Source organism: Sesamum indicum, linkage group LG10, assembly GCF_026168435.1.
Source record: "Sesamum indicum cultivar Baizhima isolate 11 linkage group LG10, ASM2616843v1, whole genome shotgun sequence".
NCBI lineage: Eukaryota > Viridiplantae > Streptophyta > Magnoliopsida > Lamiales > Pedaliaceae > Sesamum > Sesamum indicum.
The window spans coordinates 5347563-5367204 of NC_142666.1; the positions used below are offsets into that span (position 1 = coordinate 5347563).

The following is a 19642-nucleotide window of genomic DNA, read 5'->3' on the forward strand; positions in this document are numbered from 1 at the left end:
TTTTAAAAAGTATAACACAATACAAATATATATTAAAATATAACATAAAGTTTATGTGTTAGATTAAATAATAATTTTAATTATAAAAAATATTATCATTTACTAAGTTGTTGATTAAATTTGTTTTTGTATAAAAATTAAATATATAAATAAAAGTACCATAATTTATTATCATTCAAAATAAAATATGATATTAATTAATAATTATAATATATGGTCAATTTTGAGTATAAAATTGATAACATATTGAATATGAAATTAAATATGTAAAAAATTTATAAATAAAAAAATATAAAAAAAATAAAAAAATAGAAAAAGATCAGGAGCCGATTTGCGAGTTGATGAACAGAGATAATTGAGCTCAAGCTCAAAATCGAGGCTCGCGAGCTGGCTCGACTAATCTGCCACCCCTACCTATAAGAGTTGGCCCAAAATTGGATGTTCTTAAGCAAGTGAAAAAAATCCCTTTTTGTGTTATAAAACACACTCAATGTTTGTTTTTGTCTTTTTATCTCTTATTTCTGTATTTTTTTGTTTTTCAACTTTCTATATATAATATATATATACATTTATATATATAATATAAAATTGATATGATTTGACAATAAATAGTGATTTTTATCTCAAAAAAATACAATATTAGACATAAAATTTTATATATAAAATTATATATAAAAAGTATATGATTTGACGATTTTTGTCTTTTAAATCCTAACATCAAATCTAAACCACTTATTTGAAAATATTTTATATTACCCCAAAACACAAATACAAATATATCATTTATTTTCAAGATACATTACTTATCTCTATTGTGCTCTCGCTATCTTCAAAATAAAAAACAAAACACTTAAAACGCAAATCCAAAAATTGATTATTTTTACTGAAAAATGAAATTGAAAATTAATCCAAACAAAGGCAGTAGAAGCTTTCTGGCAAAGCAAAACCACTGTTGCGTTTTTCTCTTGGTTACGTTACGATTGCTTAAAAGGACGAAGAAAGCAGTGAAGGGAGGTGAAGGGAAGACGCCTTATCCTCTTTCTCCATCTTTCTGCAATCTGCAATAATTCAAGTTTCAGGGGAACAGCAGTGTCGTTCTCCGCCGGAAGAATGCTTTTGCACCGCCCCTTTCAACTTCATGCTCGCAGCCGCTTCAGTCTCCTCTCCCTTTCCTCCCCGTTTCGCCGTAGTATCACTTACCTCCCCAACTCTCACACCAAATTGCAGCGCCGTTCGGTTATCCGAATATCCGCCTCCATAACCGCCAAGCCTTCCTCGGAGCTACGGAAGAAGCACAAAAGCTCCGAGCCCGACGAAAAGCTTGTGGCTCTTCGCGAGCTATTCTCCCGGCCAAACATCAATATAGATGCCTATATCATTCCCTCTCAGGATGCTCATCAGGTTTGCTTATTTTGTTTCTTGTGGAAAGATTAATTTTCTGTGGTTTTCAGCTGCCTGAAGAAATTGAGAAATGACTGGAAGATTGTGTGCTCAATTAATGCCTTTGCTGTTGAATTTGCTGGTTTATTGGATCGCAAAGTCGCACTTCTGTTCGAACCATCTTGATATTTAGAGTGAAGGATTCTAGTTCTGATGTTAATTAAATTGAATGTAAAAAATTGCACTCTTCTGTTCTAAACATATAGTATTTAGTCATAGCATCTTGATCTTTTGTGTAAAGGATTCAATTGCACTTTTAGGTGGCTACTAAACAGATTATTTTTTCGTTCTTGGTGAAGAGTTGAGCTGTCAGTTGCAATTTCTTAGTATTATTGTGCTTATTTTCAGAGCGAGTTTACTTCGGAGTGTTATGCAAGGCGAGCGTACATATCAGGCTTTACTGGTAGCGCAGGCACTGCTGTTGTCACGAAAGATAAAGCAGCTCTTTGGACAGATGGACGATACTTCCTCCAGGTCTGAACTGTTGAAGATTGACATCTCTCTCGCTTTCACTCCTATAAGCTGTTGCTAAAATTTGCTGTTGGTTTTAGTGATATCTTCCTATTGTTGCTGACAGGCTGAGCAGCAGTTAAGCTCTAGCTGGATTCTCATGAGGGCTGGTAATTTTGGAGTACCTACGACAAGTGAGTGGCTTAATGGTATCTTGTCACCTGGTTGCCGAATTGGCATAGATCCTGTGAGTAAATTCTAGTTCCGAGTCTATGTTCACCATATGATTATTTCAACTTCCATGTCCTAACTTTTCAGATGAAACAGTGGCATCCTAGAAATGAATAAACTAATTGGATGAAGGTCATCATGTGATAAATCTACATATACTGACAGTTGCCAATGAGAACTAGCCATTTATGAATTAAAATCAAAGGTTTACTGGTCTGATATTAAATTTCTTGGATGGCGAAGAAGCATTATTAGGCCAGTGCAACTTCATGGTGTTTAGAGTGTGGTTCGTGTGAGTTGGGGTTAGGTTGTGTGAGCTGTGTGGTTTGCCAGAAGAAATGAAACAAAAGATATGGTAGAGCTAGGACAGTTATTGTATGAGGTCTACCCAATGCTAGATGCAGAGGCGCATAATAGATCGATATGAACATCATGAGCTGTCCCGTAATAAAACCAGTTGTTGCTGATACCTTCTTCTCGGTTCCTTCTTCCATAACCTGAGCTCGGAGAAGGAAGAGATAAGAGGGCCCTATGGAGAATGTGGTCAGAAATATGATTGGACTTTCTCATGGTTTGGATTTTAGCTTTCAGGATGGGTTAAAAACATTCTTTTGAATTGAAAGAGAGCAAAATGAGTTGAATGTATATTATTTCTTGTAGAAAACTGAAACTGTATTTTAAATTAATCTTAAAAGAGATTAACCTATAGCAGTAGAATTAAATAGCATAAAATCCATTAAATTGTTTATGTTCTAGTGGTGTTCTGTAAGAAATTGAATGATGTTCTAAAGCAAAATGCATGTCTGCCGTGTGTGTCTCTGTGTAACTTTTCTTTCCTTTACTACATTTTAGATCAACCCATTACCCTCAAACCCTCCATGATTGGGGTTGGGTTCCGTCCACCTCCATCAATTGATCTAGTTTTGCTGTTTTGTTGCATAAACTTACTAATGATCAGTGAAACTGCATTTTGGTATGACATTACCATTTGGATTTTTTTTCTTCAATATGAAAAGTGAATTTTACTAAGAAGGAAATAAAGATAACACGAAAGAGGAGGAAAATCCTCTTTCTTCTGTTGTCAATGGAGTCAGGTTGGAGGTGGTCCTGCTTGCTTGGTCCACATTTTAGTTGATCCAAATTAGACTATTTAATTATCCAAATAAAGCTGAGCAATTTGTGAGCTGAGTTTGACCTAGTTAGCAACTAGCGTGGAATGCAGCATGCTTATTCCAAATAGAGAGTACCAAAGTTGCTTTCTGAAAATTCTTATTGTTTTTCTCCAAATTATCCACATATGTAAGCTCAATAATAACTTCACCAATTTTGTAGTGGCTGCCCACCTATAGACCAATACTCATTGGTGTTCTAATTTTGGTCGCAGAATTCTGAGGCTAGTGAAACTTTGAATTTGCCTATTGACATGCATTTGCAGTTCTTCCAGCCTTTATGGCTTGATTTTTCTCCATGAAGATGATTCTTATTAGTTTTTGGTATGGATTGTACATTTAAAATATACACATTTCTCAGAACAAGTTTTGTTCCTAATATGTCTGAAAGACCGTTGCAGGTCATCAGTAATGAATAAATAAAGTTAATCTAATGTAACCTGTGGCTTGTGGAAGATGTGAGCCAAGTTAGAGGAGACAAAATATTTTCTAAATGTAGAGGTTGAACTTTGGATCATTAATGTCAATTTTACTTGATCTTAAGTCGCTCTGAGGCTGTGGCGTAAAACCTGATTTATAAACCTAGGTACCGTTTCATCCTCTGAGTTTACTTTCCAGTCCAGCTGAATTGCTTGCACTGCACTGGGAACTGGTACATTTAGCTGTTATCTGGACAGTGTACTATTTCCCCTTAGGATAATATTGGTTACGGAGGAACATGTTTTCAGTTTGTCTATTGGTTTATATTAGATTTGCTGTTTTTTTCCAAATAATATTTAACTTGGTGCTAAACAAGGTTCTTCGTCACATTGTTATACAAGTTTTATATTTGGTAGCAATTTGTATTTTTTTTTTGACTTTTTTCTTGAATTTGTCATGGTCCTTTTCTTCTTATAAGTTATTTTAATGCTTCCTTTCTTGTCATCTTCATATCTATTTGTGGGTATATGCAATTTCTGATTTCATTTTAAATTTTCTTCAATTTCATATTTCTGATCCCAGAAACCACCTTCTCTTGGTTTTTGTGAAGCGTTCAGTTCCTGTTTTCTTCCGATGCTGCAGAAGAACTGAAAGAGGCCATATCTCAGAAGAATCATGAGTTGGTCTACTTGTATGATGTTAATCTTGTGGATGAGATGTGGAAAGATTCCAGACCAAAGCCTCCAAACAGACATATCAGATTGCATGACGTGAAATATGCTGGCGTAGATGTGTCATCCAAGCTGTCCTCGTTGAGGTCTGAACTAATTAGTGCTGGTTCATCTGCGATTGTTATCTCAATGCTGGATGAGATTGCATGGCTCTTGAACTTGGTAATACACTGAGCTGTTTTCTTGATTGTGCTTTAATAAATTGTACCAGAATTATGAAATGGGTTAACTAGCTACTCACCTAGAAAAACAAGTAACAGAGAAAAAAGCACCTCAAAAGTTGATACATCAACTAGAATGTTGTCCTTCAATTCAAACTGGTATAGAGATCATGAAGATTATTTCTGGATTTTTCTTTCATATGATGCTAGATATATCTTGACCGTGCCTTGTGGGTTTCTTTATTTGTGAAGAAACCAGAGACAAGTCCAAGAGTTTATTTAAATTTAAATCTTGTTATGGTTCATTACTAACACGCAAATTTTTGTAATAGAGAGGTAGCGACGTACCACATTCACCTGTCATGTATGCCTATTTAGTTGTGGAGATTGATGGAGCAAAATTATTTATAGATGATGCCAAACTCAATCCTGAAGTGAACCATTACTTGAAGAATGCTGGAATAGAGTTGAGACCATATGAGTCTATTCTTTCTGAAATTGAAAGGTAAGTTTGAGTTCACAGCCTTTTTGCTTGTGTTCCAATGAATTCTGCTTCACTAGGTTGCTCTTTTTACTTTTGTCAGCTGAAAACTGTTACACTAATGCTCTATAAGGTTTACTGAAACTATAAATGGGAAAAGAAAAATGTGCGGCATAGAATCACCACAATGATTTTGCATCAAAGCAAAAAACGATTGGACTGAGAGTCTTCTGCCTAAAGTGAATTCTTGCTCAAGAAAGCATTATATCACTTTTTTGGGTTTAGTTGGCCTTTTGCTGTTCTGTTCCACTGAGTTTCAACAAGTTTAGACCAGAAAGTTTCAAATTGTCTTTAGCTGGCCCGTACCACTACGTTACAGGTGCTGTAGCAATCCTAATATAATTCCCATTTAACGTATAAGAAACCGTCAAGGAAAGGCTGTTTCAATGAACAGTTTGTCACATATAATGTACAGAATTGATTTTCTAAAACTTGTACATTAGATCTCCCAGTAACAAGTTGTCCTTGACCATACTTTTTGTTGCAGTTTGGCTCTAAAAGGGGCGTGCCTTTGGTTGGACACATCATCTGTTAGTGCTGCTATTGTAAATACTTTTAAATCTGCCTGTGATAAGTACATTAGCACTGCTGGAGTTGTTAATAGTAACAAGAAGACTGTACCAAACAGTCCAGATGGCCAATCTTGTGGACCCACTGCGGTGTATAGGAGCTCGCCTGTTTCTTTGGCTAAAGCTGTGAAGAATGAAGCTGAATTAGAAGGAATGCGTAATTGTCATCTAAGGTAAGTGCAACTGCAAATATCCTTAGTTTTTACATGTGCCTTATTTGAGTAACTATTAATCAGCAGTTTTTCTGTGCAATTTACACGTTCTCTTGTGACATGTTTTTAGTGCATAAACTGGACTGTTGTAAGGGGGAAAAAATGTGGATCATGCTCTCTACTTTTAGTGCTTGTTATTATCTTTTGGAGGCAAATATGCAAATATTTATGTATAAATTGTAGCATTATGTTTTTTTATTCTGTTGCACTGCAGACATTGCAAATGTCTTCTGAACTGGAGCTTCCTGCAATGCGTTTGGATGGGACTGTCTTTATGCATATTTCCTTTATTAGTGTCAGATTTCTAGGTAAGTGAAGACAGAAACAAGAGACCAACATTTATGTGGTTTGGTCATATGACCTACGTCCACGATAAAAATGCCAAAGGGCTAAATCATACTATTCTCTATTAGTTTGATGATATAACCTCCACCTATTTATATAGGTGAACTACATATATGTATAACATAAAAATAAGGAAATATCTCCAAAATCAAATTATATAGATATCACAAGAATCACTAAGATTTTGTTGTGATTCTCTTGTGATTTTACAGTTATTTGGAGAATCAATTCATGATTCTCAACAATTAGTTAAACAAAAGCATGGAATACTTCTTTGAAATACTTATTTTGTCCTTCTTTTAATGTGTTCTCTTAAAATGGTGCTGCCAGATCCTACTTACCCTAACCATGCTGTGTTATGGTTTCAAGTGTTAGAATAGTAGTAAGATCTTGAGCTTATTTATAAACTAAACTACAACAGACATACTTTGAACCACTGTAAAGTTTCTAAATGAAATAATCTGTGATGGAGTCCACTCTAATTGGATCACCTCTAATTGATGGAATCACCTCAAATTGTGATGGTTCTAAGTGACATCACCTGTGATGGTTCTAAGGGGATCACCTCTAATTGATGGAGTCACCTATAATGGGTTTAAGTGTTATGATTCTAAGTGGATCACCTCTAATTGGTGGAATCTTACCTGTGAATCACCTCAAATTCATTATCACAATATTGTTCGTAGCAAACAAGAAAGTATTCATTCTTTTTCTCTTTTTTGTATATTGTACTTTATAACCACTCTGTTTATATATACATTCGTAACTCTATAAAGGAAATATGAAAGGAATGAAATTAGGTCCTAATAATCAGCCCCAAATACACAATCTTCAATTACTCCTAAAAATCGTCTAACAAAATATCATTAGTTGCTCCAAATAATCTCCTACTAAATGTGGGCCCTTCAAGTTGGTTCATAGATATTACACAAGCCCAACTTGCAAACTAGATTATGACATGTTCTATTGTTGAGTCCCTTTGTGAACGCATCAACTAGTTGTTTGTTTGAAGTATATGAGAAATATATAATATTCTCTCTATTATTTTCTCTTTCATGAAATGCCAGTCAATCACTATATGCTTTGTCTGATCATGTTTAAGTCGATCGTCTAATGGCAGCCTTGTTATTATCAACAAACAAGGATAAATGTTTCTCTTCCAGCCCTGTCAATCACCATATGCTTTGTCTAATCATGTTTGTGAACGCATCAACTAGTTGTTTTTTTGAAGTATATGAGGAATATGTAATATTTTCTCTTTTATGAAATGCCTGTCAATCACTATATGCTTTGTCTGATCATGTTTAACTGGATTGTCTAATGGCAGCCTTGTTATCAACAAACAAGGATAAATGTTTCTCTTCCAACAATCTTAATTCTGCCATTAATTTCTGCAGCCATACTAATTCACTAATGGTTTGTGCCATAGCTCTATGTTCTGCCTCTGCACTTTATCTTGCTACCACAATATGTTTTTTACTTCTCCAAGTAACTAATTTGTTGCCAAGAAATGTGCAGCAACTTGATGTTGACCTCTTATCGTCAATAGATCTAGCCTAATTTGCATATGTATAAGCCTCTATTTTTAGGTGACCGTGCTTCGAGAAGAGTAATACCTTTTTAAGTGCAGATTTTAAGTATCTAAGAATACGAAGAGCAACTTCTAGAGGGGAATCTCGGGGATCATGCATATATATTGATGTACCAACCTTACTAACTTGCCAACCCCTGCTTGAAGTTCGTGATTTTAGCTTCAAGGTGAGTCAGTAAATTTGCATCCCAGCATACCAGAATCTTCAGAGAGATCCAAAATTTACTCCTTTTTTGAGACAAAGATTCCCATATCTGATCTTGCAACCTCTATTTCAAGAAAATATTGCAACTTACTCAAATCCTTGATCTCAAACTCTTGTGTTGAAAGTTTCTTGAGTTGGGTAATCTCCTCTTATCGTCCCGTCACAACTATATCAGTAACATAGACAATGAGTGATGGATCTTACCTATGTATGTTTATGAACAGGCATCAATATTGCTTTCATAATATCCAATGAAATCATGGCTTTTGTGAATCCAGTGGACCATGCACTGGGTGATTGCTTAACACCATATAATGCTTTCTTTAATCTACATACCTTGTCTTCCGTTTTCTCATCATCAACTCCTGAGAAATTTCCATACACTTCTTTTTGCAAGTATCCATGCACAAAGGCACTTTTGACATCAAATTGTTGTAGATCCTGTTCAAGGTTAGCTGTATATGACAATATCGTTTTCATAGTACTCATTTTTGTAATAGAAGCAAAAGTATCTTAATAGCCGATCTGGAGGGTTTGAGTAAAGCCCTTGGCCTCCAATCAAATCAAGCTTTATATCTTCAATTGAACGATGCGCTTTATGTTTCACTACAAAAACCCATTTGCATCCAACTTTTTTTTTCCCCAATGGAAGAATAACAAGTTCCAATGTCTCATTTTTACCAATCCTTCGTCTCATCGATCATTGTCTCTTTCCATTTTGGATCCCTATATGCTTCTTGCCAACCTTGTGTAGGAAATAGATGATACAAAGGCTCTATAGGAAGAAGATAACCATTGGAAACAAACCCTCATTCCTTTCCTAATAGCAATAGGAACATTAAAATCATTAGTAATGGGATGAAAATGAAGGGAAGACCACATGATATCATCTAAGGCACTGGAGTCAGAATGGCTCTTGAGTAGGTAGAAGCTGGTTGATGGCCTGATTTGTCTTGACTCAATGTATAGAGGTTTACAAATCTGGCTTACCTAATCTCCAAATTTTAGGTTGTTGCTCTTCATTGCTAGGACTTTTTCCAAAATTCTGTATAAGGGTAGGTGTTAACATTTTCGTTGACTCTCCCCCTGAAGGGATGACTGAGGTGCAGGAAAGTATGGGTCAGATTTTCTGAATGTAACATCTATACTAACAAAGTACTTCTTAGTCGATGGATGATATCACTTATGTCCTTTCTGAGTTGCAGAGTATCCAACAATCACACATTTCAGGCCTTAGGTTTTAGCTTGTTTGCATTCCTCCCATCCTATGAACAAAACACCCACATCCAGAAATTTTAGGGGAATTGTACATTAATTATGACCTTGTGGAGCTTCTAAAGAACTCTTAAAATTAAGTGTTTGTGTGGCATTCTATCGATAGGATATGTCTTTGAAAGCATTGCATATCAGATAAACCTTTGGAACATTCATAGTAGATCGAGCTATTTAAACTTGTGTTGACAGAACTTGTTTGGTGCAATATTACATTAGAATCTAAGTATGCACAAAAACACCATCTATGTACTTTATACCATTATTGGTTCTTAAATATTTAACATTGACATCAAGTTGTGTACAAATCATTATGTGAAATAGTTGAAAAGAAGAAAAAACTTCATTTTTTGCGTTTTCATCAAGTAGACCCGAGTTAGCCTTGTACATAATCAATAAAGGTTATGAACCATCTATAACCAAACAATGAAATAGTCTGAGTAGGACCCCGCACATTGGAATGAATAGTCATAAAAGGAATAGGGCTCTTGTTATTAGCTGAAGGATGAATGCTTGGTGCTTGGCAAATTCACATGCAGAATAAACTAATAAATCTAAATTACGCTGTCTAAACGAATTGAGATATAATCTACTCTCTGTAAAACTGAAAAGGATGGGTGTCTCTAGTCATGTATGCCAATGGATCATTTGTTGGCTGCCAATTATCCTAACATAGCTCAAGTTATAATAGGAATGGCTGCTGAAGCCTTCGTCTTGGAGATGCAAGCCATCTTGTAGTCTTCCGTTGTCTATTGTTTTTCCGGCATCCAGATCTTGAAATACATAATAAGAATGACAAAAATTCAACTTCGCGATTAACGGCTTTGGTGATTGCAGTAACAGATACAATGTTAATTGGTAAAGTAGGAACATGAAAGGATGGTGATAGATTAATGGTAGGGGTGCATTAACAGAACCTTCTCTAGATTGGAGGCTAAAGATCCATCAGCTGTATGGACTTTATCTTTTCCTAAGCCTAGGGAGTTTTGTTTTGTTTTCTCTGGAATCTTATCATTATGAGAGATAAGATTGGCAAGAAAAGCACTACCTTCTTGGCCAAAGTTAGAGGAAGCAATTGAGGTTGATTGCGATTCTAGTTGAGACAAAAATCGCTTTAAGGCTTGTACCTCCTAAATGGAAATGGAGAAAAACCTTCAATGGACTCAGATTGGTTTGCTTGTGGTCTTGTTGACTTTTTTCCATGACCTCTAGTTGGTCTACCATGTAGCTTCCAACAATACTCCTTAGTATCTCTTTGCTTTCCACATAGATTAAATGCGCCTTGTCTGATAAATTTTTGTTACCTACTTTAACCTTCCCATGGAAGGTATTGGCAACCAGGTGGCTTTGTCAACTGGAACTATGTCTCTCTTCAACTTATTTTCACAAGCATTGCATGCAATTTTTGTATTGATTAATACAGTCGATAGATCAATATTTTGGCTGAATTTAAGTATGACTATTCTTTTGCAGGGATGCAGCAGCTCTAGCACAATTCTGGGCATGGCTGGAGGAGGAAATCAGCAATGGTGTCATTTTGACAGAAGTAGATGTTTCTGACAAACTTCTTGAGTTCCGCTCTAGGCAAGATGGTTTCATTGGCACAAGTTTCGATACTATAAGTGGTAAATCTCCTTATCCTATCAACCTTTGAGCATATTGTCTTTTCATTCTCGGTGCACTTTGCTTTAATCAGATACTTACCTCATTCAGAAGTTTCAACATCTATAGGGCTGAGCTTCTCTAAATCTACCTTTATATGGGAGATTCTGATTCTGAAGAGTCATTGAGGAACTTATGATGAAGGCAACCCAAACTATTTGCCTATTTCCTAGGATGAATCCTCCCTGCAAGTTACTCAATGAAATGTGCACTATAGGATTTGGATCTGTGATCTGTAGTTACCTATATATTTGTTTGTACATCTGGTTCCTAAAACTTTGGTGGGAACTTCTCTTCTTTGTATATACTTTTGCAAGGAACTTACTAGTCGTTGATATTTAAAAAATCTTAGACAAAATGCCTGAATGCTGCTCTATTTTAGTAGAAATGATGGAACACTACCACTAGGTTGCAACTACTTGTTCTTCATTTCTGAGTTTTGTATTTAGTTTCAGTTAAACATCATTGAACATGAAGCAAAAAGAATTGTGTATGCCCTCCTTCAGAGTGTCTTAGATTGTTATCCAAATTGGTTAAGGTTTTTTGCCTACTCTTTACCCAGTTTTCAGTTTTAGTAGGGTAGAATTTTCTTGCAGTGAATTGTCTTGTGAATGTGGTCGTTTGAAATATAGATGTCTTCCGGAGTCGCACCCACTTTTTCCCCCCCAAAAAAATGTGAAGCTTTGTGTTTCTTGCAAGTTGAGAAGTTGTTGGTTTAGAGCAAATAAAGTTTGCTTAAGGGTTCAAGATAGATTTTGCAATTGTTTTACATCTTCACTTCGTCAAGACGTGCATCTGTGTGTACCCACTGTTATTTTCACTTCATCCTGTCTTCGCATGCCTCTGGAGCCCCTTTTATGATAGAGGTTATGCATGGAAATGCTATACTGTAAAGATTATGTCATTGACATCTTATATCATTCTTCACAATTATTTCCCAGTTCAAGTTATTCATGAGTTTCATGATTGGTCAGTACCACTCAATTCATCAAGTTCATACTACTTGTTCAACTTTTTACACGAGAGACCCAGATTTATCACTGAGTTGGTTAGAGGAACAAATCAGAGCTTAGCCAGATCTTGGTGGTTAATCATCTAATGGTTTGCTATTCTGTACTATCCTTTGAACAATAAGTAGTTGAATCTCCAGAGGTCAAAATTGGGATACTTGACACAAAGATATTGGATGCTTCAGAATTGATTATTAAAGTATGAATTGGGATTGAAAACATGAGTTTGGCAAGAACTGGTCAGTGGTTTCATGCTTCACCATTCAGTTTCATGTGTAATCTGGTGTTAAGTGTGAAGTGATGGACATGTTTTCTTGGGATAATCCCTCCTATAAATATTAAAAGTAGTCTCCTAAAAAGGCATTCTGGGGCTGTTAGACACAGGAGCTATTAAAAGGTAGGATAAGAAACAGGAAAGAAGGGAAACAAGGAGGGATGAACATGCTTCAATATATGGATGGAGTTAAGAAATGGTTCCATTTTGCCATCAAACAACTTGTGACTAAACATATGTAATATAGTACCCGAACCAAGAAATTGGTGCTGGAGTGTACCTGCTGAACTGATTGCTAGGGTCCTAGATTAATGGCCACTAAAGGGGACTGTTTCCCTCTCTTGTAGTTTAAGGGACAATGAGACGTTAACCGCCATTATCTTTGAAATTGGGGCAAGTTTTTGAAGTTTTCGGCCTTATATGGTTGTTTCTTTTTTCTTTTGTTTGTCTAGATCAGGATAATGCTCTAAATCACATCCTTGCGTGCAATGGTGAAGGTGCAGCAAACAAAATTGTCCCTCCTGTTACAAAGCAATGAATATTCTTTGTACATCTGAAATTTGATTCCTGAATATAAGTGAAGCATGTACCCACTAGTAGTCTTAGAGAGATTTTTGTATGAATAGTTTCCTCACTTAAGTCTGCAGTTATTAGTTGAAATATACATGCGAAAAGGGTTTTTCGAATTGGCCAGAGTTGGACTTTTATCCGCAGTTATCTACTCAATAATCAATCAGAAGGAGCTCTCGATGTCCCATGTTTAATCATTGCGCTGAATAATGTACCAATTTATCATTTTACTTAATGACACTATGTCTAAATGTTCTTCATAGGTTCGGGTGCTAATGGTGCTATCATACATTACAAACCAGAGCCTAACAGTTGTAGCATTATAGATGCTGAAAAACTCTTCCTACTGGACAGTGGAGCACAATATATTGATGGGACGACCGACATTACCCGGACAGTACATTTTGGTCAACCTTCTTCACGGGAAAAAGAATGTTTTACCCGAGTTCTTCAGGTGTTGTTCATTAGTTATTTGTTTAACTCGATCTCCCATCTCTGTAAAAGAAGTAATTTCCTAATTGATGCTGATCCATGGTTCTCTTCCTAACTATGTGCAGTTATGCATGAAATATACCATTTAACTTTTGACATTTTAAGAGAAATTAGATGTGTAGCCTCTTTAATGATAGTAAGTTTTGAGCACTTGAGAATAGAGGGTCGATGAATGAGAAACTGTTGGTGGATTTTACGCATGTACACAGATACGGTATAAGTGTGTTTTCTTTAAAAAAAAATTTGCAAATTTCTCTGTTGACAAAGCTGAAGTAAGAATCATTTTATTTAGAGAAGTCTGATGGATTTATATATTGAAAGCCTAGTATGCCATATTTGTGAAATATTGAAGCAAGTTGCTGTTTGGAGTTATCTGGGAATGGTACTTATTTGTCAATTCGAGCTTAATTTCAGAGACTAATGATTAGATGTGAAAAACATTCTATTGTAGTAATTCTTCATAACTTCTACCAACAATATATTTTATTAGATGAAGGAATTAAATATCAATGTTGAGTTGAAGTGTTGTTAACTGCAATAGTATCCTTGAACTCCAAAATAATATACATCCATTATCTATCGCGCAGCTATAATCTTCTGACTTAGTGCACAAGTAGCTTTAAGTGCTTATCTATATCTGTATTAACTTAAACCAGATTTTCTAATAGTTCCTACTACTCCCAGGGCCCAACACTTGTAGTCAAGATTAAAGTTAATGTTTGAGGTTAAAATTTGAAATGGAACTAGCAATATTCTTTAGACGATAGTGACAGAAATTAACATTCCCTGCTATGGAGACAATTGTTGGGAAAATAGTGATGCAGGTAATGAGGAATCTAGAAACAGCAAGCTCATTTAAAGTCTGGACTCTTGTTTTATTTAAATTTTACTGAACTGTTCTATTTCTTCGAAGAAATTCTGTGATAGACCCTCCTGAACCTTGGGTTCTTTCCACATTTTCAGCCGTTATGTCAAGTTGGTTAGTGGTTATCTATTTTATGCATAAATCCTACAATGTATAGGAGTGCTTGCAGTTTATTATCCCAACTCATCACTATCTAGAGTCATATTCAGGATATTGGAGCAATTCTGCTTTTCCTCGAGTTATGTGGGGCAATTCAAACCTTAAGCAACTGTGGGGAATATAATTTCATGCCTAGATCTTTTGCTCTTCATATCTTTCTTTATGTTTTAAGAATTTTTTGGTTCTTTCAGTTTTCAAGGTCTATTGCTTTAGGCATCCAAAATTATGAAAAGAATATAAGAAGCCCATGTTGTTAAGCATCAAACAGATGGTTGATGCTTTATCTTAGTGATGACCAGTGATGAATTTTTGCCTTTCTGTAGGAACATCGTGCCCCTTTAAAATCCCACTTTTGGTGATTGTTTGTTTATCCTGGCTTAGTAAAATATCAGGTCTTACTAATGAACTTAACTTCATAATCTTTGTTTGAGTTACATTATGAAGAGAAATGCATCTAATAGATGTATACACCTACTAAGATTTTGAATCTGTTCAAATAGGTATAGTTTTAGAAGGGCCAAAAAGGAACTTAGACATGTTATCATAGCCATGCCCCATGGAAACATAGACATTGTATCTTTTAAATAGCATTCTGTTGTTTCTGTTGAGTGCTGTTAGTATTGACGCTGTCATTTACGTTTGGCTTAATGTTAGATGTTGGTTTGTAAGGTCTTCTATGTTTGTTCTCATTTAAGCAATCCTTGGTGCTTAACTATATTTCAGAGAAAAGGAATCATCGTATGAGGAAATATACTAATAGTGATATATGCTTTTGGCAGGGTCATATAGCACTTGATCAGGCCATCTTTCCTGAAAACTACCCTGGTTTTGTATTGGATGCCTTTGCAAGATCATCATTGTGGAAGATTGGTCTTGATTATCGTCATGGTATTAGTGATTCCCTACTGCGTGCTTGTTATCAGAGTTTTCTGGAATTCTTGATTTGATTTGAGATGATAGGCTAAGTTTGTGAACTGCTGTATCAAACTTTAGGTACTGGTCATGGTGTAGGAGCTGCACTGAATGTTCACGAAGGCCCTCAAAGTATCAGCTTCCGTTTTGGAAACATGACACCGTTGCTGAAAGGCATGGTTGTTAGCAATGAACCAGGGTACTATGAAGACCATGCATTTGGCATTAGGATTGAAGTATGTATCATCTTTTCCTGGAACTAAAGAATCATGCATAAATAGTATTAGTGTCAAAAGCTATTACCTACTTAAACGGTTATGTGGGCCTTATTTTATTAGTGAGCATGAGATGCATTACTTGCTTAAAACATTTATGTAGGAGTTTTCTTATGGTTAAGATTCTGCAAAATTAAGTTTAATCCAATAGAGGTTGCCATTAATAAAGATCAAAGATCTGTATATATAGCAACTTAACCTTTTGGTTAAAGACCAGGATCACCAGTTATTATGCGCTGCCTGATTCATCATTTAAATAGGACCGTAGTAAGTTTTAGGCTGAACCGGTCACTAGTTTCTTGAGCAAGCCATCAAACCAATATTTTTACCAAGCAATCTCTTCTCCATTCTTGTCTTTCAGAATCTCCTCTATGTGAAAGAGGCTAACACACCAAATCGCTTTGGAGGAGTAGAATATTTGGGATTTGAAAAGCTCACATTTGTTCCCATTCAGGTATGAATTGCTAAACTCCTTCATTACATCGAATTTGCTGTTTTAGAAGATTGGTTTTTATTGGATAAATTTAAATTAGTTGGATTGTTTAGTTTTACAATGTAATGCCAAATATCAGTTTCTTACTTAAAATCCGAAAGTAGGATTAATTCATGTCCAGGGATGATGCCTTTGCAGATGCACAGTTAGGTTTTGTAGTATTTTTCCGTTTTTTTTTTTTGGGGGGGGGGGGTTGGCATTATGTTGCCTGTAGCGCTGAAAATCACATTTGCTAAATGTTTTCCCATTTTACTGAATCTTCTTTTTTCTCTGTTTCACAATTCGGTTCTGCAACTATATAATGGGAAGTATGGGGGTGCACTGCTGTGTTTATTCCCCACTAGCGGTGGCAATATGGGTGGAAATGCATGGTTCCAACCCAACCCACCTAGTTTTGGTTTGGATTGGGTTTAACATAGTCCAATATGGTTTTGTTTAAGTAAATTTAAATAGATAATGGGTCCTATATGAGTTTTAATGGATCGTAAATGGGGTTCTTCATGTTTAATTTTCTAGTAGTTTATTAAAAGTAATGTTAGTAATATAATAGAATTTATAAAAGGTATTAGTATAAACTATAATCATGAGTTCATTATGGGTCCAATATAAGTTGGTTATAGGTTTTAAGGGGTCGTATATGGGTGGGTGATGGATCTTAAATGGGTATAACCATATGGTGAGCTAATGTTATCGTTAATGCACTGAGTGATCTGATCACTGTCATGTCACACGTTGAGTACCACTTGTCACACTTTGATCCAAGAATTAATAGAAAATTTAACATGGAGTTCTTAGTTTTTTTAGTCTAAAAAGATATATAAGGTCTAAGTCCACTCCACGTCGCAAAAAGAGCTAAGCTGGCTGGCCAACCCATGGTGGTGCTTGCATGCATGTGGCTTTGGTCCAAACCTTCTAAAATTTAGGATTCCCTTCTTCCAAAGACTTGTGGTATCCTAAGCGCCGGAACAAGTACTAGATTTTGATTGCATAAAGTGGTTTGAGACATCTCCACCAATGTGGGGCAAATAATTTTTTATATCCTCATTTTTTAACTTTTTATGTTGGAATGGCACTTTGTGTTCTTCTCGGCATATATTCAGGTGCATATAGATACACACGTGTTACTAATATATTTTGCTTGCATGATTTAAGTAATTCACATTAACATATAGAAGGGTATGCTTAAAAGGTGCACATTGTGGTATAATTTTCTAGATGTTTGAAGCATTGCTAACCTTTCTAACATAATAATTCTATATCCAATACAATACCTTCAATTTTTACATTTCTAAATCATGAATGAATTCGACAAAAGATAAGTATAGCAAATATTTGAATATGATACATTTTTACTTTATTAACATTGCAAATATGCTTCAAAGTATCTTTGTGAGGGTTAAATTTTATCCAAAAACGTAAGAAATCAGTGTGCTTCATTTGAGAATTGATACTATGTGGGGTCTCACACATATTGACTGGTTGGAATTAACCAAGGCTGATAAACTATTCACTCTTCCTGAGATAACTAAGTGTTAATGGGGAATTACATCCTGATTATTTGATTCCACCTAAGATGGAAGATTCGGGTTGAAAGGTTTGTGGTGGTTCATAGTTCTCATAGTCACTGCTGCTTCATGTTTATCATGAAGAACATAAATTTATATTTTCTTTGTTCCTTGTATTTGCCTCATAGTGGAATATAATTTTTTGCCATATCATCTTTGATATGTAATTCTTCCTCCACATCATGTAGGCCAAATTGGTTGATTTATCATTACTCTCTACAGCCGAGATAGATTGGCTCAATGACTACCACGGGCAAGTCTGGGAGAAGGTAAGCAGATGTGTCATCTTTTCTGTTATTAAAATTTATCTTTCCACCGTGTGCATGGAGGACACCATTCGATGTCTTAACTCAATTCAACATCTAACTTATTCATTTAAGTCGATGTTTCATGTTCAAACTCTCTTTATGTTGCATATCATCCATCAGTTGGTGTGAGGGCATTGACAGTCTCGCCCGCCTCATTGGTGAACTACATATTTAGCCTTAACAGCAGCATTCACCTAGCTATGCCCCTGAAGTTGCTTGCTACATTAATTGGATTTTGGGTTACATAGCTAATTGCCTGAAGTGATAATATAAAATGTTAGGACGAAAATGATATCTTGTCTCAGACGTGGTGACATCTCATCGATACCAATTGAAAGTTCGGCATTAGAGTGCTCCAAATATGTCCATATAAAACTGATGTCACTGCTATTCAAATTATTATCTTTCCAAGAAAGAATGTTACGTACAAGAATGACTTAAGTCGTGAGAGAAAGTCACGTCCAGTTTGTCTGCTAGTAAATAGAGTGTATTTTCAGTTCTAGAATATAGACACATGGAGCATCACAGGTAGTACAATTTGGGTTTCTATCAATGATCTGGTAAGACCTGCTGTACATCTTGCACCTTGAATACTGCATATCACGAAAACCAAAGACTTCAAATTTTTGGTGGAGGCTAGTAGAGTTTGTACTTCCAAGTTAAAGTTGTTTCATTTTCAGATTGACCTCATTTCATCCACAGGTTTCCCCATTGCTTGATGGTCCAGCGTATGAATGGCTCTGGAATAATACAAGGCCACTTGTAAAGGCTTGATACAATATTTCACCTTGTTCCAGACTTTGTACAAATAGAATTCGAACTGCCTGCCTGTTGTTATACTTAAAAGGCTATTACTTCAAAGAGGATATATTATGTTAAGTCGTACACCTTAAGAAATAAATAGAAAGCTTGCGTGTCCACGTGTTATTTTCCTTGCTTATGGAAAGACGAGGACTGAAGGAACAGATGCTCTGAGAAATTCAGCCTGATCGCTATAATTATGGATTAAGTTTGTTGGAAGTGGTTGATTAAGAAACTCGTCGCGACAGCTTCTCTTCTCCCAATTAGCTGAATTTGAATAGGTGGCCACCGTGGAGCTGACTAATTCTAGTAGAAGTGATGCCGTGTCATCCAGTAGTCATCGCTACTCACACTGCATCTATAATGCACAGTACTTTATCTGAGGTGTTTATTGTAGATTAGGGGTGTGAAGGAATGGAGCTTGATTCATGCTTCAAGCTGCAAGTTGGAGATTGTGTTAGAACGTTAGAGAGCTATACTTGAGCTGGTAAGTTTGAAAAAGGTTCAAAACTCGGACAAAATCAATAGATCAAGTACTTAAATGTATTAAACATTATTTTAAACTAGGCATTAAAGATATTATTTAGGGTAAATTATATTTTTTAGTTCGAATTATGCTTGTTTTATATTTTGCCATTTTTTTTTATTTTTTGGTCAATTACCATGTCAATTTTGCAAAATTCGTACTTTACTATATATGAACTTTTTTTGGTTGATTTTTTTTGTAGGAAAAGTATTACGTGCAATACATACGTAAAAAATATCATATTATATTGCTTTTAAATATCGCATATGTACTGTATGTGATGTTTTTTGTCAAAAAAATCAATAAAAAAAAATGAAAATTTGGATTCGATTGCAAGCATGATTATTGCAATCGCCCGTTTATGTAGAAGTATAATTCTAGTGATTAAACTGC

At 35.5% G+C, this 19642-nt stretch overlaps 1 protein-coding gene across 1 annotated transcript; it reads left to right on the forward strand.

Moving 5' to 3' along the window:
• The first annotated feature begins 930 nt into the window (after positions 1–930).
• LOC105172348 (Metallopeptidase M24 family protein) lies at positions 931–19335 on the forward strand. The gene is made up of 13 exons (XM_011093733.3): positions 931–1401; positions 1789–1914; positions 2018–2137; positions 4328–4603; positions 4935–5107; positions 5631–5885; positions 10811–10962; positions 13117–13307; positions 15149–15257; positions 15363–15517; positions 15918–16010; positions 17803–17883; positions 18625–19335. The coding sequence occupies exons 1-13, from the start codon at positions 1111–1113 to the stop codon at positions 18694–18696; spliced, it is 2094 nt and encodes a 697-aa protein (XP_011092035.1). The 5' UTR covers positions 931–1110; the 3' UTR covers positions 18697–19335.
• Positions 19336–19642: the final 307 nt, after the last annotated feature.

What these genes read in the sequence shown, in the direction of transcription:
- LOC105172348 (XM_011093733.3), top strand. Translation starts at nt 1,111, where the DNA reads ATGCTTTTGCACCGCCCCTTTCAACTTCATGCTCGCAGCCGCTTCAGT. An exon ending in ATTCTTTCTGAAATTGAAAG is followed by an intron (nt 5,108 to 5,630) that starts GTAAGTTTGAGT and finishes TTTTTGTTGCAG; the next exon opens with TTTGGCTCTAAAAGGGGCGT. An exon ending in TCACATTTGTTCCCATTCAG is followed by an intron (nt 16,011 to 17,802) that starts GTATGAATTGCT and finishes CACATCATGTAG; the next exon opens with GCCAAATTGGTTGATTTATC.